This window comes from Ramularia collo-cygni (assembly GCF_900074925.1).
Source record: "Ramularia collo-cygni strain URUG2 genome assembly, contig: RCC_scaffold01, whole genome shotgun sequence".
NCBI classification, from domain to species: Eukaryota; Fungi; Ascomycota; class Dothideomycetes; order Mycosphaerellales; family Mycosphaerellaceae; genus Ramularia; species Ramularia collo-cygni.
This window is the reverse complement of record NW_019716255.1, coordinates 3,441,727-3,467,750: the sequence shown is the minus strand read 5'-3', so window position 1 is coordinate 3,467,750 and position 26,024 is coordinate 3,441,727. Positions and strand designations below refer to the sequence as shown.

General features: G+C 47.6%; 4 protein-coding genes; 2 read left to right on the top strand and 2 right to left on the bottom strand.

The window, feature by feature from the left end:
* Positions 1-15,268: 15,268 nt before the first annotated feature.
* Positions 15,269-16,523, bottom strand: RCC_01138 (uncharacterized protein; the record flags this gene model as incomplete). XM_023766403.1 has 2 exons in its annotated part: positions 15,269-16,370; positions 16,429-16,523. The coding sequence occupies 2 exons, from the start codon at positions 16,521-16,523 to the stop codon at positions 15,269-15,271; spliced, it is 1,197 nt and encodes a 398-aa protein (XP_023622171.1).
* A 3,527-nt stretch (positions 16,524-20,050) lies between these two features.
* RCC_01137 (related to hexose transporter protein) lies at positions 20,051-21,576 on the bottom strand (the record flags this gene model as incomplete). XM_023766402.1 has 2 exons in its annotated part: positions 20,051-20,607; positions 20,655-21,576. The coding sequence occupies 2 exons, from the start codon at positions 21,574-21,576 to the stop codon at positions 20,051-20,053; spliced, it is 1,479 nt and encodes a 492-aa protein (XP_023622170.1).
* Positions 21,577-22,266: 690 nt separating this feature from the next.
* Positions 22,267-24,045, top strand: RCC_01136 (probable alpha-glucosidase (maltase); the record flags this gene model as incomplete). The annotated part of the gene is made up of 1 exon (XM_023766401.1): positions 22,267-24,045. One exon carries the CDS (start codon positions 22,267-22,269, stop codon positions 24,043-24,045), a length of 1,779 nt encoding a protein of 592 aa, XP_023622169.1.
* A 316-nt stretch (positions 24,046-24,361) lies between these two features.
* Positions 24,362-26,020, top strand: RCC_01135 (related to transcription activator amyR; the record flags this gene model as incomplete). XM_023766400.1 has 2 exons in its annotated part: positions 24,362-25,119; positions 25,177-26,020. 2 exons carry the CDS (start codon positions 24,362-24,364, stop codon positions 26,018-26,020), a joined length of 1,602 nt encoding a protein of 533 aa, XP_023622168.1.
* Between the last annotated feature and the right edge of the window lie 4 nt (positions 26,021-26,024).

Sequence of the window (26,024 nt, the reverse complement as noted above, 5' to 3'; positions counted from 1 at the left end):
TAACCGACTACAACCATACTGAATGATCCAGGCTTCATGTTTTGGTGGACAATCTTCCAGGCGGGCTTGCAACTATCACTTTACTCGAGTTCCATCTGGAAGTTCTTCACCTACGAACCCCTACGGCGATCCACAAACAACAGATCGAGTATTCATCTTACGCAGGGAAGACTTCACTTTGCATACCTGCATGATTGCGAGGACGTGCACAGCACCGGTACATGGCTGGAGCATCTCATGTCGACCAGGCTCAAACAACCACTGGAGGAGGCAATTAACGGCCTGCAGCGTTGCGACTACACGATGCAGAATGCCCGAGACGGACGAACAACAGCGCATTCCGTATTCGACGTCGTCCGCAATACAAGCGATGCAGAACGAGAAACTGCCATGCAACCGCGCTCGTATGACTGCGGCCAAACTAAGGTCTTACTGCCTGCCTACGCATCCACAGGAGCCGAACGCAACGACGACTTTGCACGAATCAACGACCACAACGATCGGACTCGCAACAACGACCAACAGCTAACAACGCCCGCGCTGTGACCGCAACAGCCCAGCGTCTCCAGATTTTTGCTCGGCGGACACGCTCGGCCAACATTCGCAAACCGCAATCAGACCTCACTCAGGAGGCAAGCCCTCGTAGAAGTCAGCACAATATCTGCCTATGCGTTTGTTATGGGCTCTCACCAGTTGCATTCGACAACACTCTTGAGTCTCGACGTGACTTCCAGCCTCTACGACAGGGTGCACACGTTGACTACCTGGGCGAAGCCATGCCAAATTTCCTCCACACTGCCCTGCGCCTTGCTCTTTCCGACAATGATACGAGGATACTACACTACATGTGGGTACAAGACTGTGCTCGCCATCGTTCGACGTACTTAAACATGCCAGATCAAATACAAATTACGCAAGCACTGCAAGTACCACGTCTTCGAGGTGGTCAGCACCTCACCTCAGTCCATACTTGTCCTCGAACGCCCGACTTCGCTTCAGTGATTGCTGGCATCGGACAGTGACCGTTTCAGGGGGCCGACAGCGCCATTCCGATGGCAGCCGAGATGGCCAACGATAACGCGAACTCCGTCAGAAACCTCCTTGAACTGTGCGGCTTGAACGCTTCAGGCTCTGCCCCAGCGGCGACGCGGTCTTGATCGACGTCTCCCGAACATGTGAGTATTCTTCGAATACTTTCTCGAGCTGCGATATGGTCTTGGCCGACGTCTCCTGGAGCTGTCAGTATTCCTTGGATACTTTCTCGAGCTATTACTTTGCAACGAATTCAACTCGCTGTGTGTCGCCGTTGCAGTCCCATCGAAGGCACGTTAGCCGCCTTGTGGATCGGAACTCAAGGGCCAAGACCGCAAACTTGCCGTCGACATCATGCTAGACTGCTGACACTACCGTTGGCCCCAGCTGCATCAATGCGGCAAACTATCGAGGCAAGTCATGCCAAATTCAGAAACGCTACCTTGCCTGCGCGATCCTGGACGATGTTCGACCCTGCTGCAACAGTATTAATTCGTGGAGAGTTTCTGCAGTCTGCACACAGGTGATTGTGCTCCTTTGTTGGCATGCTCTTAACACTGCCCGAGCGTACATCCCAATGCGAAGATCTCCGCTCAATTTCGGCATTGCTTCGCAGATCTTGTGCTTTCAGGATTGATACATGCATACCGCTCAGGATGCTCGTCTACAACAGTTTGGTTTGCCCTGCTGTAATTGACCAGGGGGAAAGAAAGCAACGTCATTGCAATGCGGCAAACTTCCTGCTGTCTGCTGCATGCCTTACTGCCAGTGGTTCGCCAGGTATCGGCATTGCTACCAACGCCGCCTCGCCGTCCGCTTCTGTGAGAAGCCATGCCAGTTTTTCGTACGCTGTCTTGCCTGCTCAGTCCTGGACAAATAAACGCATCGCCGTTGATCTTTGACGTACTGTCACAAGCTTATGGGTGGAACCATACCGAACTCGTTCTCGGCATCTTGCCTGCTTGATTCCGAACAGTAAAACGAAGATGCCAGAGGTTTGCGGAAACGGTCGTCGACAACAATCTGATTAGTTTTCCAAGCCAGCCCCTTTGTTGGATGTTGCCCTTGTGTATACAGTCTCGGAGAGCGCCTCTGGCCCCTACCGTATCTCAGCGTGCTATGCCGGCAAGCTTCTGGGCGACGACTCAATCTACATATCGATGGCAGCATGCCTTGTCACTCGTCTACGCACCGTTATGCACTTCTCAAGAACGACAAGCTATGGAATTTTCGTCCCCGGATCGAGGCCTGGCATTGTACAGTCGTGCCGAGCTCATGAGCGAAGACATGCCAAAATTCTCCACATTGTCTCACCTGCGCGGTTCTGGACGATAGGGAGGAACCTCGCCGGCACCAACTCCAGGCCGTGAGAAGTACTCCAGACCTGCAACGGCAATCTCATTTCTAACAACAAAACAGACGCATGTGCCATGCTTGGGATGATGTTCAGTCTAATGAATACAACAGCAAAGTCGGCTCTTTGCTGACACGACTCACCGCCCAAGTCTTGATGCTCCGTCTGAACGTGATGCCAACTACCTGGGCGAAGCCATGCCAAAATACTCCGCGCTGCTTCGCGGTCAGCATCGACAACCAATTCAACTTGCTCCATGCCGTCAGAGGGACTCCGGATTTGATTGAGCTCCGTTCTGGCAGCGGAAGAACGAGAACAAATACGATGGGAGTAGCGTGCGAAGATCTTACTGGCTAGGACGCGCCTGACACCACCACAACGCCGGATTCAACCATGCTCCGTTCTGGCAGCGAATTAAACATGTCAGGGTTTGAATGGTCTCTATGCGGCAGCAAAGCGGGCCTTGTTTCCGACACGCAGCCCCTTTGTTGTTGGTCGCGGCGCGCTTCTTCGCCCAACCCCAATTTCAGTTCCAACAACCACTGATGCCAAACAATCACCTGGGCGAAGCCATGCCAAAATATTCCACGATATCTCGCCTACTCGGCACTCAACGATGAAATCACAAGGCGACAAGCTCGCCATGTTTCCGCTTTGGCCAGCATATGCTGTTCATGCGGACCAGAGGTGCAACCTCGGAAAGAAGATGGCACCAAACTCTTGAATAATCTTCATTGCAACAAAATTGCGCCATCGGTCACCAACGCCGACCATCCGGGCGAAGTCATGCTAAGATGTTCTTCGCTGCACTGTCTGCTCGCTTTTGAGCGACGGAATAAAGGAGCCAGAAGCTCGCCCTTACTTGATCAATGTTTTAGAACCCAGTTCCACAGCTTCGGACCAGCCGGAATCTGCTTCTTTGGCGGACCTAAACGTACAGTCGACCGCCTTTACTCAACATGCGTCAGCAACAAATTTCCTGCCGGCTACTTCCCGTCTAAAGGACTCTGAAGATCAATCTCAGTTTTGATGCATGAGAGCACGAAGCTGGCCCTTATTATCGAAACACGCAGCCAATCTCTGTGCTATGCCCAAGCTCCGATTCTTTCTCTCGACATGCTTCCAACATCCCCCTGGGCCTTTGGAAGCTATGCCAAAATTATTCACGCTGCTCTGCCTCCTCGGTCCTTGTTAGAATGATTAATCTTGATTCTAGCTGAATATTGATTAAGGACTACCTATGCTAGCCCTAGCCCAATTTTCGGCTAAGCTTCCCTTTTGGGAAGGCGTTGGGCGTTGGGCGTTGGGCGTTGGCTTTAGCCCGATTGGGAAGTCTGTAGACAGACCCTGAAAAAGCTTAAGTGAATGTTCTAGAAAGAACGAGTCGATTAATCACGCAATTGATTGCGCAGTCAATGACGTAATCGATTACGCAATCAATGCGATCAAATGCATTGCTAGAACATTCTAGAGACTACGCTCTAGCTAATCAATGCATTGATTAGAAATCAAGGCCACACATGAAATATTCTAGCTAACAATCTAGAAAGTATAAATATGGCCTAATCCGGCTACCTCTAGACAGGTCAAGAAAAACAACGATCAATTGTCTATTTAATACATTTCACACATTCTAATCAATTCCTCAATTAATTCACATCGATTACACGCCCCAATCGACGACCCGAGTTATTTCCGAGATATCACCTATATATCTCCGAAATTCTTCCGCTAATATTTGATTCAACCCTGAATCAAATCAACAGAAACCGAAAGATAAGCCTAATAAGGCTAAAGAGGAAAGAGAGCAAAACGAAGAATCGTTGTTCTCTAAGTCTAGAGACAGTCCTAATCCGGAAGAAATAGACTTAGACAGAGAAGAAGTCGAAGTTCTAACAGCCGTAGAGGCTAGGAACGACTATCTAGAAAACGTCCTAATCGGGAACACTCTAGACACTAAGTGTGTCCTCGATTCCGGAGCAACGAGTCACATTATTAGTAATAAGGAGTTGTTTACTACCTTTACTAATAAACAAACGACTATAAACTGGGGCAACGCCGGTAAACTAACCGCGTTAGGTCTAGGAACGGTAAAACTACGATTCCTAGATACTAATAGGCTAGTTATCCTCGAAAATTGCCTTTACGCTCCCGAATTTAATATTAATATCGTCTCTCTATCTAAGTTAGACGATAAGGGAGTTGTCGCTAAAATGAAAAGCGGCAAAATTGAACTATTTAGCTCTAACGGAGCTAGGCTAACTAAAGCCTATCGAAAGGGGTCGTTATATCGTCTAAATGTCTCTTTTCGAGAGAAAGACGAAAACGCGCTACTAGCGACGAGCACAAAAGCGGAGATATGGCATAAACGACTAGGTCACGTAGGCCCTAAGGTATTAGAATCCCTAGGACTCCCTACTAAGGACTGTCAAAATTGCGAAGTATGTATAAAAGCTAATAAAACCCGCAAAATAAGCTATAAAATTACGGAGAAAGCTAACGCCTTCCTAGATAAAGTAAGCACCGATATCTGCGGGCCTATCGAGCCTAAAACGCTAGGTGGTAATCGGTATTTCATTAGTTTTATCGATAACTTTACGAGGTATATAGAGGCTAAATTATTAGTTAACAAATCGCAAGCTTTCTCCGCTATCTCTAGCTTTAAAACACGTGCAGAAAACAGTAGTAGCAACGCCTTAAAACGCCCTAGGCTAAAGACGTTTAAAAGCGATAACGCTAAGGAATTAACGTCTAATAAGGTAAAAGCCCTATTTAAGAAAGATGGGGTTATATACGAAACTAGCGCTCCCTATAGTCCGGAACAAAATGGACTAATAGAGAGGCCTAATCGTACACTACTTTCTAAGGTTAGGGCCCTATTATTAGAGTCGGGCTTACCTAATTATCTATAGGGCGAAGCCCTAAAAACGGCGGTATATCTATATAATAGAACACCGCATTCCGCGCTAGATTTTAAGTCGCCGTACGAACTAAGATACGGTAAAAAGCCTAATCTAGCGCATATAAGAACTTAGGGTTTAATCGCTTATTATAAGCGTTATAAGCTTAAAAAGCTAGAACCTAGGGCTAGTAAAGCTATATTAATAGGTTTCGGTGAAAATCAATATAAACTACTCGACCTAGCGTCTAAAAAGACGGTCTGGGCTAGGGATGTTTCTATATTAGAAGGCCAATTCTTAAAACCTATTAAAAGCCAAAATACGGCTACGACTAGCCCTATAGAGCTAGATATTAGCTCTAAGGATCTAAAGGATTCTAGAAATCCCTCTAGACAAGAATCGCGTTCCGTGTCTAGAGACCTTCCTAATTCGGAACCCGTGTCTAGAGACCTTCCGAATCCGGAAAATTCCGAGAACCCGGAGGATTTAGATCCTTTAATAGACGATAATAACGCTCCTAGTTCTAAAAGACAGCGTTGCTCCCCGAGTAATCAATTAGTAAATGAGCTACAAACTGGCTCTAATACGTCTAGTAGAACCCTACAAGACGATAGATTAGAGGATAAACTAGCTTTACTAGCTTTTGAAAATGCGCTATTAGCTAGTTCTAATTCCGAAGATCCCATAACTTATAACGACGCTATAAATAGCCCCGAAGGCCCTAAATAGAAGGAATCGATGTAAAGCCAAATAAACGATCTAAATAAACTAGATACGTAGCATTTAGTCGACCTTCCTAAGGATAGAACAGTCCTAAAAGGGCGGTGGGTTTATAAGCGAAAAATGACGCCTAACGGGAAGCTAATTAAGCTAAAATCCCGGTAGGTAGTTAAAAGCTTTAAACAAATATAAGGCCTTAATTTCGACRAAACGTCTAGCTGCACGTGTCGACTAGAAACGTGGCGTAGCCTATTTTATAAAGCAGCTTATAATAATTGGGAGATTGAACAATAGGACGTTAAACTAGCGTTTTCTAATAGCCTAATCGATAAAGAAATATACGTGCAACAGCCTATCGGTTTCGAACACGGAACTAATCGAGTTTGCCGCCTAAATAAGGCTTTATACGGCCTTAAACAAGCCGCTAGACAGTGGTATTTGCACTTAGCTAGTATACTAGCTAAATACGGCTTTACACCTCTAGAAAAGGACGAAGCCGCGTTTAAGAGTAACGAACTCTATATAACTTGTTATATCGACGATATACTAGTTTTCGGTCCTAATAAAAAGGCTATAGATGCGCTAAAAGAGAACCTCTCTAGACATCTAGATATTAGCGATTTAGGACCTACTAAGCATTACCTAGGTATCGAAATAATTAGAGATAGACCTAATAAGACTATCGCGCTAAGTCAAAAAGGCTATCTTAATAAGATACTAGAACGGTATAATAAAAAGGGTCTTAATCCTGTTTCTACGCCTATCGAAGTCGGCGTAAGGCTAGATAAAGCTCAAAATTAGGCAAATCCTAGCGATATTAAAGAATACTAAAAGCAAACAGGAGCCTTAATATATCTAGCGACTAAAACTAGACCCGATATAGCGTATGCCGTAGGGCAATGCGCTAGATCTATAAGTAATCCAGACGATACTTATTTTAAAGCCCTAAATAGGCTTTAGAAATACGTAAATAACAGCCTTAATAAATGCCTAGTATATAAAGCACAATCGGATCCCCTATTATTAGGCTATAGCRATGCCGATTAGGGGGGTGACTATATAACTAGAAAATTAACTACGGGCTATATATTTTACTTAGGCTAAAACGCGCCGATTAGCTAGCGTAGTGCCTTATAAAAGAGTGTAGCTTTGTCTAGCTGCGAAGCCGAATATATAGCCCTAAAAGAAGCTCTAAAGGAGTCTAAGTTTCTAAAGGATCTATATAGTACCTTAGGGATTAATACGGGTAACACTATTCTAACGGATAGTAAATCGGCGATAGAACTAGCTAAAAACCCAGAGCATTACTCGCGTACTAAGCATATCGATATACAATATTACTACGTAAGAGAATGCATTTAAAACGGCCTAGCTAGGCTRGAGTGGATCCCTACTAAAGAACAAGTAGCGGATATCCTAACTAAAGCTCTAGATAATACTAGCCTTAATAGACTAGCCGATCTACTAGTTAGTAACTACTAGATATGTCTAAATAGCCTAAGTATGTATTTTTAAGACAGCTTATAAGGCGATTTCCTATTTCGGAACTCTCTAGACATCTATCTAATATAGTATAACTAACTAGGTAATCTAATCCTAGTACTCTAAACGAGCGTAAAAGGCGATTAGACAATAAGCTAGCTAATGCACTAGCTAGTCTAGCCTCTTATAGTACTCTATTCTATATAAACCTTATATAAAAGGTCGTAGAAAAGAGACCTATATTAATAGCTAAGACATACGTCTAAACTAGCTAGAATAAAGCTTAAGGGGGTGTGTTAGAATAATTAATCTTCATTCTAGCTAAATATTAATTAAGGACTACCTATGCTAGCCCTAGCCTAATATTCGGCTAACCTTCTCTTTTAGGAAGGCGTTGGGCGTTAGGCGTTAGGCGTTAGGCGTTAGCTCTAGCCCGATTAGGAAGTCTCTAGACAGACCCTAAAAAAGCTTAAGTAAATGTTCTAGAAAGAACGAGTCGATTAATCACGCAATTAATTGCGCAGTTAATTGCGCAATTAATAACGTAATCGATTACGCAATTAATGCGATTAAATGCATTGCTAGAACATTCTAAAGACTACGCTCTAGCTAATTAATGCATTAATTAGAAATTAAGGCTACACATAGGCTATTCTAGCTAATAATCTAGAAAGTATAAATATAGCCTAATCCGGCTATCTCTAGACAGGTCAAGCAATATAACGATTAATTATCTATTTAATACATTTTACACATTCTAATTAATCCCTTAATTAATTCACATCGATTACACGCCCTAATCGACGACTCGAGTTATTCCCGAGATATTACCTATATATCTCCGAAATCCTTCCGCTAATATTTAATTTAACCCTAAATTAAATTGACAGTCCTAAGCGACGGGATATAGCTGCCGTAGCTCGCCCCTGCTCTTTTAATAATTCTAAGCCTAGCCGTATAGTCTTAAACCGAATAGATGTCCGCTATCTAATAGGAGGTAATATATCGACTACTACTATTCTTCTTCGTGCCGTTACATAGATGTGCTAGGCTTCGATTAATCTTTATCTTATAATGCAGACGAAAGCGAAGTAAGCTATTGTTAAACGTAGCCTACCTCTCTGCTATGCCTAAGCTCTATACTTCTTCCTCGATAGATTCTAACGATTCCCTAGGAGAAGCTATGCTAAAATATTCTACGTTAGTTTGTCTGCTCGGTCCTAAGCTACGAAACGGCTTTCGATACTAATACTATTTACTGCTAGTAGTCTAGATTAGAACTACGGGACGAATTTAAAATAATAAGAAGAAGGCAGTTATATCGTAACGGCTAGTTTGCTATAGCTGCACGCTTATTACGTGTATTACTGTCGTTTCCCGGCCTACTAATATATCTTAGTATCTATCCTTATTTATACTACTAACGAGCGCCTAGGCAAAGCCGTACTAAAATTATCGACGCTAGTCTATCTGCTTATTTCTAGGCTATAATATAGGCATTCTAACTTAACRTTAAACGATAAAGAGAATTTTAACTATAGATAGAGCGTCTAGGCGAAGCTATACTAAAAATTTCTACGGTATCTCGTCTGCTTAGCTCTAAGGGACGGAATAAAGATGCTAGAAGCTCGCCCGTCCTTTTTAATAATATGTGCTCTTTAGCGGACTATAATCCGCCGCCTTTACTCGATATATATCGATAATAGATTTTATACAGATTTCTTTCTGTTAAATAAACTCTAGAAATTAATCTTCGATTAAATAAATGTATGCGAGCACGAAGCTAGCCCTTAGTCTCGAAACACGCAGTTAGTCTCTCTATAGACGACCGCCTAAGCTCTAAGCCTTTTTTACGACCTCCTATTAACGTTTCCTTAGGCGAAGCCATATTAAAATTATCTATATAAGGCTATAAAGCAGGTATGTAGTGCTATATACGTTCGCATCTTTAAACTCTAGACGCGCAATTTAGAAGAAAGAAATTATAGCGCCCTCGAGAATTGTCTTCGTTACGATTAACATCCTACGTTAATATGCAGGGTACTATAGGAACCGATAATGTCGAACCGACTTTAGATCTCGTCCGTTTACTTAAGTGTATACCTAGCTATTTACTATTGCTATGTTGCATACCCTCCTTTATACTGCTAACGAGCATCCGGGCGAAGCTATGCCGGTTTTATTTATACTCTCCTACCGCGCGTGCTTTTTATTAACGTACCTTGCTATCTACCGCTATTAAATCTTGAAATTTGTTGTCTATTTATCGAATTTCTATCTTTGAACTGCGAGTAGCTTACGCTAGAAATGAATTAATGCAAACACAATATTTTACACTACGTTGCAAGTATGACTTTTTACATTGTAAGCTTACCGGGTCCTTTCAAAATCACAACATAATTTTGAACAGCGAATAGCTCACGTTCGGGCAGAGCAAATGCAATCCCCGTATTTCAGACGACACTTCAGGCATGTTTCTCTATTCCATTAGCTCATCGGCCCCTCTTGAAGTCATCAGACGATTCGTCGAATTTTTGATTTTCGACGGCGAATAGCTTACGCCAGGAACAGCCCAATACAATCACCGTATTTCAGACGACACTTCAGGCGTAGCTCTTCGATCTGTAAGCTTCTCAAGTCTTTTCAAGATCATGACATGTCGAGTTTTCAATCTGTCGCGAAATTTTGACTTTCAACCATAATTCGCTTAGGCTAGAGAAGACCAAATCCTGCCCAAGAATTTCAGACAACATTTTGAGTTTGCCTCTTCATTCTGAAAACTTATCGGAACCTTCTAACGTTGTCAATCTTCCAGTTTCTCGAATTTTCGATTTTCAACCGTCCATAGCTCACGCTATGAACAAGTGGATGCAATTCGAATGATTGATACCAGATTTCAGGCATGAATCTTCATCCTACAAGCTTCTTAGGCCAATATAAGATTCGAATTTTGAAATTTTAAGAGCTGATTGAGGCTGCCTTGAGCTTCCTGGGACGATCTCTCCAAGTTTCCTGGGTTCGATTACATGCATCTTCAACGTGCCAGCCTAATGCACCGTTTTGAGTAGGTCAAAAATGATCAATCCTCGAAATTTCGAATTTGAAATGCCAATTGTAGCGCCTGCATTGAATGTAACAACTCATCAACCTGCCAGCCAATGTTTCACCGTAAGAAGCATGTCTGGCCAACGCATTGGAGCTATCTGACTAGAAGAATGTTGCACACATAGCATATCGCCGAATTTTCACATTTCAAAGCAGGATTGTAAGCGTTCCGTACAGTTTTGGCAAGCCGCTGTTATGCTCCGTGATGAACAACGTACAATGCAGCATATGTGGGCTTGAGAGCAATTAATCCAATTGTTTCGAAATGTATGTGCTCGACAATGCGGCAATGCAGGGGATTTCCCCAATTTTTAGTCCAAAGCGGACACCTCTAGACTGATTCCGGGGATTCRTCCAATTAATTATTCTCGAGATTYTGAACTTCGAAACTACTTTCTAGCCGATTTCATGGCGCTGCTGTCTTGCGAATGCAGCGTATATGTGTATAGCTTTGCATCTCTCATTGGTAATTTCCTTGAGTCGATTGGGCTTCGTTCAGAAATCAAAAGCTCGAGTTTTCGAAATTGAAACCCAGTTTGCACACCAGCCCCAGCTCCTGCGACAAACCGCTCGAGGTAGCCAATATCTTCAGTAGCCCTCTATAACCTGCCCATGTCTCTGGGCAAATACAGTTCTTTCGAAGTTTTCAGCACTCATTTATCGCGTTTTGGAACTTTGGGAGAGAATTCTGATACCAGCGACGCACTAAACGTCTCATAGTTCCTTTTACCATCTTCATGCGTTACCAGAAGTGTTGTGTAGCTCTGAATTGCACTGCAAGCAACTGGGGGAGCCCTGAGCTAAGCCCGACCTGGCAGGCTCTAGACTCTTTTGACCCCTCTTCGCACCTTCCTCCGTCCGTTTCAGGCAGAGCCTCTAGAGAAGGGCCGATCGCTCCTGCCTCCCTGACTCCTCTAGACTTGTCCAGGAACAATTCTAGCTCCCTCCTTCCGTCTTGTGCCATTCAACAAGGAAGGAGCACTCGCAACGTCCAAATTAAATCCTGAGAACCGGGTGAACGCAAGAGTTCGCATCGCTTACACCTGTGGATTTTTTCAAGAGCGATTGATCAAGAATTGGGGGAACAAATATAGTCTGAAGTTCAAAACCTCGCCGATGAAGTTTTCAGTGTATTGGATGTAGAACTATACGGTGAACGAGCATGTGTTCAAAGGACAAAGTTTTGCAATAAAGCTTGCCGGAACTACAGACGATTGAAGATTAGAAATTTAATCTTTCAAGTCGCCCAAAAACTTTAAAAAGCACACAGAATGTAGAGCCCTACGTGAGTCATCATGTGCTTTGTTTACAACGACCTCCTGTGCGTTATCGTGACGAGAATTGTTGGCGAACATCAAAAAAGAAGCAATCAGCAGCCCCTACAGCAATCATTGCTCTCCCGCCCGGAGAGTAAGGTAGCATGTAGTTTAGAACCTAGAGATTCTTCACATTTCTTCAATAGAGGATAGCATCAATTTCCGTGGGGGCAAATGCACTTAACCATCAAGAACGAGGCGAAGATTTTGAACATGCCTCAAACTCTCCATAATTTGGCCTGCTGGAGGCTGACTACTTCAAACACGTTGTACTTCAATTTCAACCACGCAGGTGTACGTACTGAATTATTAGCAGCCTTCAAAGTTCAAAAATGAGCCGATGCTAACTCAAGAAAATCGATTTTTTCATTCATCCCCCGTTCAACCCGCGGGCTACAGACAGCATAGTTTGTACGTTCAGTTGCACGCCAGCTCAAACCAAAGGGTTGACTTCCAGAATCAAAGGAGATATACGCCTAAAAAATTCAAAAATCAGCCGATGCTGTAAAAAGAACTTCACCAGATGCCGATGCAGAGGACAGGAAACATGGTCTTCGTTGTAAATCATGTTGTGCCTTTGGCTCAATCCTTCCCCTCCATCATTTAATAAGTTATATRGTTTCCAATTTCGAAAATGAGGCGATCATAGCTTTGAATTAAAAAGTTTATCTCCTAGACACTCTTCTATAAGAAGAAGGCGTTCAATCCCAATTCCAATCGTATCGAGCCTCTGCGATTGACGGTTTTATTAACAGTAACATACTTTATTCGTCGCCAAAGTTCGAAAATTCGGCATCTCGCGAGAACTTTGCATTGAAAAATACCTATTCTGATGCTCTTCTAGGGTAAGAAGAAGTTCATGCCCACTTTCAAACGTATCGAGCCTTTTCTATTCATGTTTCCATCATCATTTGCATACTTTATTCGTCGCCAAATTTTGAAAATTCGGCGTCGAGAATTTTGCATTAAAGATGTTCTACCCCGATGCTCTTCTAGAGTAAGAGGGAGTTCATTCCCGCTTTCATACGTATCGAGGCTTTTCTATTAATATTTCTATCATCATTTGCATGCTCTATTCGTCGTCAAAGTTTGAAAATCAGGCGATCAGAACTTTCCGTTAAGAAATGTTCCATCCGGCTTCCCTCCTAGAGAAAGAGGGTGTTTATTCTCACTTTCAAACGTAACCAGGTTGCTCTATCAACGCTTTCATCATCAGTTGCATGCGGTATTCGTCGTCAAAGTTTGAAAATGAGGCGATGAGAACTTTCCGTTAAGAAATATTCCATCGGGATACTCTTCTACAGATAGAGGGTGTTTATTCCCACTTTCAAACGTATCGAGGGTTTTCCGTTAACGCATCTATCAATAGTTGCATGCGGTATTCGTCGTGGAAGTTTGAAAATTCGGCGTTGAGAACTTTGGCTACTTGATCTTAGACTCAGTTTTGAAGAGAAGTGCAGAAAACAGCATATCCAGCTTTGATGTGACTATCGCTACGTTCTGGGTCTTTGATACAGCGACATGGGACGATTGAAAGATTGACATTGAACATATTTGCTACGAGTGGTGACTAGCGACGACGAGCCTGCCTAGAAGGCGTCGAGGATCTTGAGTACATCAAGAGATACACGCCCGTCAGGGATAGATTCACGGCCGTCAAAGATCTTGGGGACGTTAAGCGCTATCTACAGCTGTCAAGTATCTTGGCGACGTCAACAGAGAGAGATATATACGGCCGTCAAGTATCTGGGAGACCTCAAGAAGATACGCGCCGTCGAGGACCTRGGTGATGTCAAAGATAGCTTTCAAGCACCTGGGCGATGTCACAGAGGCACACGGCCGCAAAGGTCGAGCAGCGTCGACATTGGCATCAGCAAGCCAGTATGTACACATTTTGGACCGTCGGTGACGTTGAAGCACCAACGATGACCATGGGATGARGAGATCCTGCAGGAAGTATGATTATTGGCGATGGCTTCGACAGTAGACCGGGATGGCCTGCAGAGGCTTGACAAGTAAGCATCGATGGCTCGAGAGCTGTGTGCCATCCACTTCTAGTTGGTGGCAATTTAGTTGAGCTTTATGATTGAATCGGAGCCGATGAGGTTTTGAGGTTAAGGTGTTGAAGAACTGGTGGCGATGAGATGTTGAGGGGTGAAGGGACTTGCAGAGACGACGAGATGTCAACGGGTCGAAGAACCAGTGGTGGCGGGGCGACGAGGTGTTAAGGGCTCGAAGGCCCAGTAGTGGCGAGGAGGCGTCAAAGTGTTGAAGTGCAGTAGGCTAGCACTGGTTGCGATAAGGTGATGAGGGGTTGAAGGACTGGTGGCGATGAGGTGTTGATGTGTGGATGGCTCGAAGTGCTAGTGGCGGCGATGAGATGTTAACGGGTGAAGGAAACAGTGCTGGCGATGAGATGTTGAGGGGTTGAAGCAGTGAAGACGATGAGATATTGAAAGCGAATGGCGTTAGAGTGTTGGAGGCAACGAGGGTACCCAATGCACACTACGGGGCTTGTAGCAAAAATGCAACAACATCCATCTCACCAGAAAGGCTCGGAGAAAGATTCAGAGGAAGGAAATCAAGGTGTAAGATCGCGCTAGAGAGGTCAAAGTTGATGGGTTCGATTTGGCGAGTAGGATCAGAGAACGAGAAGCACCTAGCATGTCAATGGTCTCTTGTACTGTGCACGATGAATCGATTCTCTGGACCCGAGGATGAGGCAGAAGCTGGCGCTCTGCGGTCGCGATGATCCGCTGGCCAGATATCCCGGTACGGTGTCATTGACAGCACAAAGCCGTCAGCAAGATCCACTCAAAGTGACCAGATGCATCGCCGGTCAGGTGCCATTATTGGGGTCTTTCCAATGCGAGATGGCAACAGTCACCTCGATTGAGGCCTCAATCGCTGTCGGACGGACTTGACGTCGACCGATCCGTTGCACCCYCAAAGCTGTCACCTTRGATCTCGCAAAATCAGTCCAGAAAAGGAGACGACGAGATGGAGATAGAGGTGAAGCTCATGGAACGAGGTTGATGGATCGATAGGGCGTGCCACCAGTGGATCGATGATGAAGGGAGGTTGTGCCGCACGAGGGTTAGTGTTGGGGATGAGGCTGTAGAGACAAGGAGGAGTTGAAGAACGACCAAACTCAGAACCGTACACGAGAGATCCGACCACTATGCTAGACTTATTCGCAGAACTTGCAGACCTGCCTACTAGCCTCACGTACACTTGCGACTTCGGACATAATTTTTTGGATCTCTCTGAAAATTCATTAACGTCAAAAATGAGAGTTCTGTCAGAGTGCCGCACGGTTTGTAGATATGATCGTCGAAAGTTCTTGAAATTGAGGCAAGCTAGATGTTCTCCAGCTTGATGCCATGCTCATAAGATGGAGCAACCACCTCATCAACGGCCACCCCACCGGAACCCTTCCCATCGACCTGTGCCTCGTTCTCCGCCGGTTCCTCCAACTCCCCCAACACTCCCTTCTTATCCTCCTCATCCTCCTCCTTCTGCTCCTCTTGCTCCTCCTCCTCCTTCTTCTGCCCCCGGTCTGCCACTGTCTCCGCCTCCTCCCCCAACACTTCATCCTTGACCACCATTTCCGTCCCAGGCATGCCCAAGGGCACAGGGAACGCTGCAGTGGTCTCCGAGGCTTGCATCTGCGCAACCCCAGCTCCCTTCTGCGAAAGCTCCTGCTGTCCCCCGTGACGTCCGACAATGATCTCGGTCGGCGCTGTGTCCACTGACTTTTCAGCCGGTGTATCACCCGTGCCGGCATCTGCTGGTCGCGGTGGTCCCCGAGGCTTGCGTCTCCGCAACCCCAGCTCCCTCCTCGCCTCGCGCCTCTTCGCGTTCTTCTTCGCCCTCTTCGCATTCTGGGCTTCAGTTCGAGGGGCTGGTCCAATACCCGAAGCTTCCGCCGCCACGCCTCCCTGTGGAGATGCATGCGCGGTGGTCTGCTCTGGGTGCGACTGCCAACTTGGTGCAGGCGTCTGGGGTCCGCCGCGTGGACCACCTTGCGGCATCGATCCTCGCAGCAAATTCCCAGAGCCATTGCCACCACCTCTTCCTCCCCAAGCAACTTCTTGAGCCTGCGGCATAGGCTTCTCGGCACCAGAACCTCGCGCGTTCACAGCGGCAAATTTCTTCGCCGGAGGACCTTCGCGTGGTGCCGGGCCAGCCCTAGCGCCGGAATCTTCCACCCCTTCCATCATCTCGCTCATCTGAGCTTGGGTGCAGGCAGGCGTAATGCCGAGCTTATGCAGCTCGGCAACCAACGCCCTTCCCACTTCCTTCGCCTTGGCCAGAGCCACCTTCACCTCCTTCTCCTCCTTCGCTATGGCCGCCAACCGCGCCAATCCCCCACCTCCACCTCCAGCTCCACTTGCACCTCCGCCTCCGCCTCCACCTTCCCTGTCATCACGCACTCGTTTTCCCTGTGCGTTTGGAATCCTATGGATATAGTCAGCTATGTGGAAGCAAGGCGCGAGCGCGGGGATCGGGAACTCACATCGGGGTTGTTGGTGTTGGTGGAAGACAGACGGCGCGGGGTTTGGATTTGATTTCTTTCGTGTTCTGCCAAGACTTTGGAGCTAGCGGAGTCATCAATCAAAGATTGGAAAGATACGCGACGAGACTGACCTCATTCCTGCTACGGGTGAGATCAACATCGAGTCGCGTGCGCCAAAGGCCAGGCAGACCGCAACGAGCAGGAACTTCCGTAGGCTTTTACGTGACACAAGGTAGCCGACCCGAGTCTCATCCGCCGTCAATCCAAGCACGGGAGATACTAATGCAGGTACACCGCACATAGTACGACCAAAGAGATGATGATCGGAGTGATTGCCACGGTCTCCGGCTCTCTCAAGAATCAAACCAGACGGTATGAAGTAGTCGTCTCTCTGCGTGGCAACAATGAGCCAATGCAGTCTCTGCTTGTATGGGAGACTTTTGCTTTTTTGAAGACTGGGATCGCAGCCGCCACAATCAAGCATATCAATCTGACATCTTCTGGCTCAATGAGCAAGTCGAAAGCATCCATCTTGCAGATCCCTGGAGAAGCTGGCGATTCTCACTCACTTTTATGGCTATTATATCAAGCCTTGAGCATGCGACCTGTCTGATCTTGGGCGACACCTATAACCGTGTCCACATACCGGSAATCCCCGGACTAGCCACCAGTATCCTTCCAGATATACCAATGGCAGGTGGTGGTCGGTCGGACGCATTCAACCTCAAGGCATGTTCCCTATCGAGCTTACAGGGTGCCCACATCCTGGGGATGAACGTCTTGTCCCGATGGATAATCCTCAGATCGACAGTTCGTCAAATGGRGCTTGCCATGGAACCCGACTTTGAAGCCAACTCCATCTTCCACGTCTGCTCTTTCCCGATATCGAACCCGTGCGTCCCATCCTCTGCACGCCGATACACCGTGTACAATCCTTAATCACCGCAGAAGGGATACAAAGTATTGCCTCCTCTACCCAGTCATGGTGACTGTCGATAGGTCGTACGGAGAGCCAGGATGCGCTGCAAGATTCAGAAGTGCAGCAAGATTCGGAGTTGCAGCAAGATTCGGAAGTGCTGCAAGCTTTGGAAGTGCTGCAAGGTTTGGAATTGCAGCAGGATTCGGACTGTAGCTCAGGCATACGGATTTGCGACTTCAAAATGACAGAGTACATCAATTGAGTGGTTGTTGCATAGGTGGTGAAAGGTGTGAGGTGAGATTTGCGTTTTACCCCGGGCATATAGTTCAATCTTGGCTGCGGAATTCCAAGCATCCCCGGAGCTCCACTTGGACTTCACCCAAAGGCATCTCACACGTTGAACTTCGCGATCCCGAACCATGAGCAATCTGACGCCAGCCTGGACGCAGGATCATGTCAGCGAGTGGCAATGAATGCCCATGTAAAGTAATCATTCCCCGAAGCAGCGTCTCGACCCTTCCGCTCGACGAAAGCCATGATAACGCAGGACAATACGGTGAACGCCTTTGTACAGTCCTTGGCTCTGAAAAAGATGGATAGGGCGAAATGGTCATAGACCCGTAAAGAAAGAGTCTGGCGTAGATTTGATATCCGATTTCAGCGCTTGGAACACGATGGCAGCCGGGAAATGCTGGATCACTCATCGGAGGAGTCCTGTACAGACGGTGTTCGATGCTGCTCGGCACCCTGTAAGGTCAGTGGAAAAGTCCCTCGAGGTTGAATGAGTCCGATCGAGCATCACTTGCGTTTAGTACATCTGGGATACTGGTCACTGGTTCGAGGATTCCCACAATGGTTCCAAGGCCTCGCTCTCTGCAGGCTCGACGATTCTAGGCCTGCCAGAATTCTTGCCATTAGCAGAGTGGCCCGTTGACCAATCGAGAAAGCAGTTCAGGGCTCTACTCTTGTGGATGATTTCTTATATCGACAGCTCTTCCCATTTGGCTCCGATGGCAGAGCTGTCGATATAAGAGAATCATCGAAAAAATCGCGCCCTTAACTGCCCTCTCCGTTAAATGACGAGGCGCTCTGCTAGCGATAAAGGTTCTGGCAGCTCTAGAATCGTCGTTTCTGCGGAGAGCAAGGCCTAAAGATGTCATGAAGACGACTGGAAGTGTCTTGTCTCGATGAAAGATCCTCATAGGAAGGCCGTCTGGGCACATCAATGTAAGTACATTCTTCCTTATGCTAGGAATATAATGTAGCGAATGCAAATCTCAGTAAAAGGATTTGTCGGCAACGGAGTCCTGCGTAGGTCACCATGGAATAGACTTGTAGGCACAAGGCATACTGACTGCAAAAGATGGATTGCTAGTAGCAACAGATCTAGAAGTCCTTGAGTCGTCGAGTCTATAGAGAGCGAGACGCCTCTGACTCAATAGCAATGATCGTTGTTGGCGACGACACTGCAACAAAGGCGTTGTCGCTTCTCAAAATCGATGWAAACGTTCTCAACGAAGCTGTGCGCGCAAGACACTCATCCTCAGCCACGCCTTCGGCCTTCTCCTTCAAGCGTAGATTACACAGCTCTCTCCATCATTGAAACTAACCATGCGAGCTGTCGGGACGTCCCCCCTAACAGATACCGGCGAAGCGGAGAGTGAATGTTTATGGACGGCTCACTCCACCACTGGAAGTGTGCATGTATCATTCTACCATCTCCTAACCTTTCACATCCTCGGCAGTGTCTGCAGACCTCTCCTTCACATCCTCAGCCACCCCTTCGGCCTTCTCCTTTTAGCGCAGATTACGCAGCTCTCCCCATTGTTGAAGCTGACCATGGTGGCTGTCGGGTCGTTCTACCTACCAGACACCGGCTAGGCGCAGAGCGAGCGTTCCTTAGACAGCTCACTCTACTACTAACACTAAGCGTGCCTGTCGGCAGATTCTCCTTAGCTTTCACATCCTTAGCAGTGTCTGCAGACTTCTCTTTCAACATCCTCAGCCACCCCTTCGGCCTTCTCTTTCAAGCGCAGACTACACAGCTCTCCCCACCAATGAAGCCGATCATGGTGTTTGCTGGGTCGCTCTGCCTACCAGACACCGGCTAAGCGGAGAGCGAATGTTCCTAGACAGCTCCCCGCGCCACTAGAAATGAGCGTGCCTGTCGACAGGTTCTCCTACCTACTAGATAGAAACTGAGCTAAGAGCGATCATTGTCATGGTATCTCTCTCCATCGATAAAGTCGACCAAACTGGTTGAGATGTTATCACTTTCATCAAATACAAGCCGAGCTTATGTTGGAGATTGCAAAGGCGGCGCTTTTGCACACTAACCCCAATCTTTCTCGCGGGAAGGCATGAGAAGGAGGCAGACACGTACTTGATACCTCAGCTTTGGGATCCCAACATTAACATTCCCTGTGCAGGCTGCGAGTATGAGGACATTGATTTTTCATTGCTTCATGCAGAGCCTTCTCGGAAAACACAACCTCACCCTTGAAGCAGGAGAATTCTTTCGATATCTCAGAACAGCAGTATAGATTCACATTACACCTTTCCAACATACACAGTATCGATCTGCGCCGCTTCCGGCTCTTTCTCAACCCTTGAATGAGCGATAGAAGCCGCTCGATATGCATCTGACTGTCCATCTTCTCCATCAAACACAACAGCAATCTCTTCCAGAGTACGTCCTTTTGTCTAAGCATAGTCGCCAGTGATGGTCATGCCACGGAGAAGGATCATCAAACCTACCTCTGGGAACAAGAAGTAAATCGTCGGAATCATGGCCGCCAGTGTTCCGATATATACGAAGTAGAATCTCCACTCAATCGCATCGAGCGCAATCGGATTGACATATTGATTGAAGAATCCAGCTCCAAAGACTGTGGTAAGATTCACCGACAGACCCTTTGCACGGAGACTGAATGGGAGAATCTCCACAGGGTATGCAATCGATAGTGGGGTAAATGCGATGTCATAAAACCCGAAGAAGATGAACAAGAACGCAATCGTTGCGCTACCCGCTGCTTGAATTCCGTGCTCGGCAAAGGTGGCGCTGAGTGCGGTGACGACGACAAACGAGAACAGCATGCCAGTGGCGGAGATGAGCCAGAGAGGTCGTCGACCATATCTTTCTGCTGCGAGTGCGCCAAGAAATGAGAGGCCAGCGTTCCAAATCTGCAGGGCAAGGTTGATGCCAGCCTGAGTCACCTCGCTGGTGATACCGACGCTTCTGAGGATTGGAGCGAGGTAATCTGTGAAGTAAGCAGGGTATCTGAGAAGGCATGTGATCAACACTTACAAGAAACGATGCCATTACCCGCCCATTGAATCATGAATCCAACCAATATGCAAATGAGCAGGCGATGACGATTACCTCTCGTGGCGAAGAACGCAGCCCAGCCTGTCGTCTTGGAAACCGCTTTCTCAAGTTCAATGGCTTGGCAAATCTCATGGTACTCATACTGTACCAGCTCGTCATCAACTTGTCCGTTCGCATGGTACTTTGCAAGAATATTCAAGGCTTCGTCATGGCGGTTCTTGGAAACCAGCCAGCGTGGGGATTCTGGCACGATGATGAGACCGAGTAGTTGAATTGCCGGGAAGAGTCCTTGCAGCAAGCATGGAACCCTCCAGCTCCAGCTATTTCCAATGAACAGCGTTCCGAGCGTCACGGCAGCTGACACGATCGCTCCCCAATACCAAGTCGCCTGGAAGAGATTGGTGACGTTGCCACGATGCYTCGGATGAGCAATTTCCGTCGTCAAAGGAGGAGCGGCGGTTTGTGAGAATCCAAGCCCGATTCCAAGCATGATTCTCGTGCCGAGGAAAGCATAGACACCAGATGTCGCGCATTGAATGACAGAAGCAGCGAGCATAAGGAACGACCCGATGCCCACGCAGAATCGCCGGCCCATGTAATCGCTGACATAGGATGCTGGCACGAAGGAAGGCAGTCCACCAAGACTTATGCCTGCAATGGTGAGACCGAGAAGGCTCGAGCTGATGTCGCCTAGGTTGGAATTGAAGTAGGGAATTGCAAGTAGACCGTTGATGAGGGAGCCATCGTAACCATTCGCCGCTGCAGACGCGAACATGGTAAGAATGGCAAAGTTGAGACTGCGAAGACCTGGATCGCGGGTCCATCGTGGGTTGATGTTGTTTTGTAGGGTCTTGTAGACCTCATTGCCACTGGAGGCAACGACTCCCGCTGGGCCACCCATGGTGTCGGCAGATGTGTGTTTTATGGCGACGGGAGATGTGGAGGTCAATAGTTGCCTTCAGACGATTCAATTATGGGAGCGCTGGAAATGATGGGTGTGAGTTGGGAGGGTTGTCAGAGCACTTATGTATGTTGTTCCACCTCCCATGACATGTCCATCACGGCCTTCACCAAACCCGCCTGGTTTAGTCGGTTGTTCGATTGCGTTCTAGTCCAACGCCATCTCCGCAATGCTCCATGGTGGCCATGTGGTCTGGGGAAGATGAAGAACATGCATCGGGTGGTGAGAGAGGTTTGCTCTCCACGTGCTGATGTCGGCATTTGTTTGAGTTTACGCCACTCCAGCTCGGCTCGTCGCCTCCAGCCAATCAGCTCGCCGGAACAGAGTCTTCGCGAAAGTCGTCGCGAGAGTCTTTGCGAGATTGTCGACGAGATTCTCTGCGAGAACTACCACGAAACCGGGATCCGATCAGATGGCGCCCCTCCACGCCTTCAAGACTATCGTCCCGCCGAGAGTCTCCGCGAGATTGCTCGCGAGCATGGGGCCTCTCATGCACCGGCGGGGACCATTCTGTGATTGAAGATGGAGCTCCTGCTCAAAACAATAAGACGCAGCCATTTCGCACGAGGTCTTTTCTTCTCACATTTCACCTTCTAATCCCCCTACTACATGATACAACACACTACCAGCATGAACGAACTTCGACCTTCCTCGTCAGTAAACAAGGTACAGCGAGCGTGGTGGAAAGAGTGTACGGTATACCAAATCTACCCATCTTCCTTCAAAGACTCCAATGGTGATGGGATTGGAGATGTTCCAGGCGTCGTCGAGAAGCTCGACTACATCAAAGCTCTCGGCGTGGATATCGTCTGGATATGTCCAATCTACAAAAGTCCACAAGTCGACATGGGATACGACATTGCTGATTATCGAGCGATTGATGAGAGATATGGCACAATGGAAGATGTTGACCGTCTGATTGATGGCCTTCACCAGAGGGGTTTGAAATTCCTCATGGATCTTGTCGTCAATCATACCTCAGACCAACATGCGTGGTTTCAACAATCACGGTCTTCCAGATCCAACCCATACCGCGACTGGTACATATGGCGTAAGCCGCGCTTTCACGAATACCAGAATAGATACCCGCCAAACAATTGGTCTGCATACTTTGGAGGGAGTGCATGGACCTATGACGAGGGCACCGAAGAGTACTATCTTCACCTCTTTGCTCCTGAGCAGCCCGACCTGAATTGGGAATGTGATGAGATGCGTGAAGAGGTCTACAACACTATGCGATTTTGGCTCGATAAAGGGGTTGATGGCTTCAGAATGGATGTCATCAATCTCATCAGCAAAGATCCACTCCTACCAGACGCCACGGTGACAGATACGAGCAAGACTTTCCACCACGGCTGTGAGCACTATGCCAATGGTCCACGGTTGCACGAGTATCTGGGAGATATTGGCGCCATCATGAAAGAGTATGACGCCTTCTCTGTCGTAGAAATGCCTTGGATCACTGACCCGGATGWGATTCTACGATGCGTTGGAAGCGACCGTGGAGAGCTCAACATGATCTTCAACTTTGAGATTGTGGAGGGTATTGACCACGGTGCTGGAGGAAAGTTCTCTGCAAAAGACTGGCAAATGTCCGAGTTGAAGAGCATTGTCAACAAATGGCAGAACTTCATGTACGAGAACAACGGTTGGAATGCCCTGTTCCTAGAGAACCATGACCAAGCCAGGGCCATTTCCCGATGGGGATCCGACAGTCCTGCGTACCGACAGCAATCCGCGAAGATGTTTGCGACATTCCTGGGATTACAAAGTGGCACTGTCTTCCTCTTTCAAGGACAAGAACTGGGCATGTCCAACATCCCAACAGATTGGAGCATGGAGGAGTTCCGAGATCTTGAGACACTGAATCACTGGCAGGAGTTGAGCAACACGGACGCGAGTGAACAGCATTTCCTGGAGAAGACGAAACTCCAATATCATTTGAAATCTCGAGACAATGCTCGAACGCCCATGCAATGGTCAGCCGAGTCCAATGCAGGATTCACCACCGGTCAGCCTTGGTTCCGTGTCAACGACACCTACTCTGAATGTAACGCCAATGATCAAGTCGGAGTTCGCGGCAGCCCGTTCGAGTATTGGAGGGCAATACTCAAGCTCCGCAAGGCACTACCCGACGTCTTCGTTTATGGAGACTTCAACATGATTGACGCCGAGAACGACGACGTCTTTGCGTACATTCGGAGCTGTGGCACAGAGTCGGTTCTGGTAGTCTGCAACTTTCGGGAGCAGGATGTAGAATGGAAAGTACCCGGCAATGCGGTAGATCTGAGAGGAAGTCGTCTACTGGTGAGTACGTACGATGAGCTCTCTCTGGATCGGTCAACGCTTCGATTGAAGCCCTTTGAAGCCTTTGCTTGCACTAGCTCCGGCGAGAGAAGTCGACTGTAGATGTTGCCAAGAAGATAACCTGTTGAACTTGCTGGGTGTAGTAGAGCGTGTTTCGAGGGACGAAAGAATAGCATGACTTCCAATCGATAGCCACATTCACGTCAAACGTCCTTGGACAAGCATTCTCTGCCGAAGTATCTGGATTATGTAATAGAGACTGTCGTACCTACTACCAAGCCCGATTTCCATGGCGCTTCCTCTTCTCCAACCTCTTTGACCCGTCTTTTGACCAACGTGACATTTGCCACGACTCAGAATCTTTCGAATAGGCTCTGCTTGATCGAATGAGCAGGCCATCGCTCATGCCGACTAGACCATGCGTCGRGTTTGTGACGCCTGCTCCATTCGACGGGTCAAATGTGACGGAGAAGACCCGTGCTCACGATGCCTCAATTCTTCACTAGAATGTCACAGGCTTCGGCCGAGGCAGAAGATGGGACCTAAAAGCATTCGAAAGAAGACCTTCGATCGGCTTGTTGCCACAACGGAGACTCATCAATCCTATCAGGGCGATCAACTCGAGTCTGGACGTGTGAACCACCTGGCTACGAACTCCTTTCCAGCAGATCAGGACGCAGGTCACAGCTATGGCATTGGTCAGATCAGCACGGCCACACTTACCTTATATCTTGACATTTACAACCACAAAATGTTTCCTGTGTGGCCAATAGTCGACACCAATGCCCTCATCCTCAGACTGAACGACTTTCAGCCCGATTTTGAAGCTTACATGCTCGCGGCGAGCATATGTGCGGCCACGATACTGCAGCTTCAACTCGCAATGGATGGTGGTGAAACGCCAGTAGCTCAAGCCATGATTGACGAGATTGAACATCTTCGGTATACACGCAGATATCGACAATATCCTTCCCTAGACTCTCTCCGAACGAGCTTCTTCATGCATGTTGCTTACATCCACATTGGACAGCGAATGACCAGCACTCTACTACTGAAAGAGGCCATCTCCACGGCCCACTTGCTGAATCTGCATAATGCTTCTTTCTATGCCAATCTACCACGCGACGAAGAGCAGGTGAGCCTTAGGGTAATCTGGCTTCTGTTCATCACAGACAGGTGAGATCTCATCCTCGATTCCATTCCAACCCGGGGATCTTAACACATGACCCACAGAGCCCACGCCAGCCAATATGACATTCCCTCAACCGTATCCATCCCTGCCTCTCTCCCCAGCCTAGCCTCCAACAATCAAGAGTTCTCTCTCGACGCTTTCACCCTCCTCTGCAGCATGTTCGCACACTTTTCCCAAGCATTCGACAACGCCAACCCAACCACCGTCAGTCTCACCGCTCTCGATACCGATCTCCGAGCTCTACCAATGCTCTCCCGACAACACAACACCATCCAGCGTGCCGATGCTCTCGTCACCAAACAATGGATGCGACTTTCTCTATGGAAACTCGCCGTCTCCMAAATGCAAATGTCTACCAGCCCTTCCGAATCTCTTGATAGCATCTTCTTTCCCATACAAGCGACGCGCGACCTTCTCTCCACCATATCACAACTCTCCATCGATGCACTCGAAGCACACGGTCCAGGCATGGAACTCAAATTGTTCGAGTTTGCAAACTCGCTGGCAGACGTCATCACATGTCTGCCCACCCACTCGGTCACATCAGTGCCAGAGTTTGGGCCGAAAGACAGTCTCGTGCATTTGGCTACACTTCTGGGCAGTTTCCGAGGAGGGAGTAACGCACTGATGCCAATCTTGCAGGCGAGACTAGGAGGTGTAGGGTTAGATGTTCCACGCATTCCCCGTGTGGTGGACGTGAGTGGCGAGTCAAATGAGAGCGATGGTACCAGGTCTTCGCACGAGCTGGAAGAAGTGGGGAGAGACCAAACGATCAGTCCTTTTCGACAGTCTTCACCTGCCGGGAGCTTTTGGCCGTTAGATTTCGGGGACAGTACTTTGCTGACACCCCCTAGTATGACCACCTATGTTGCCGAACCTGGGTGAGCTT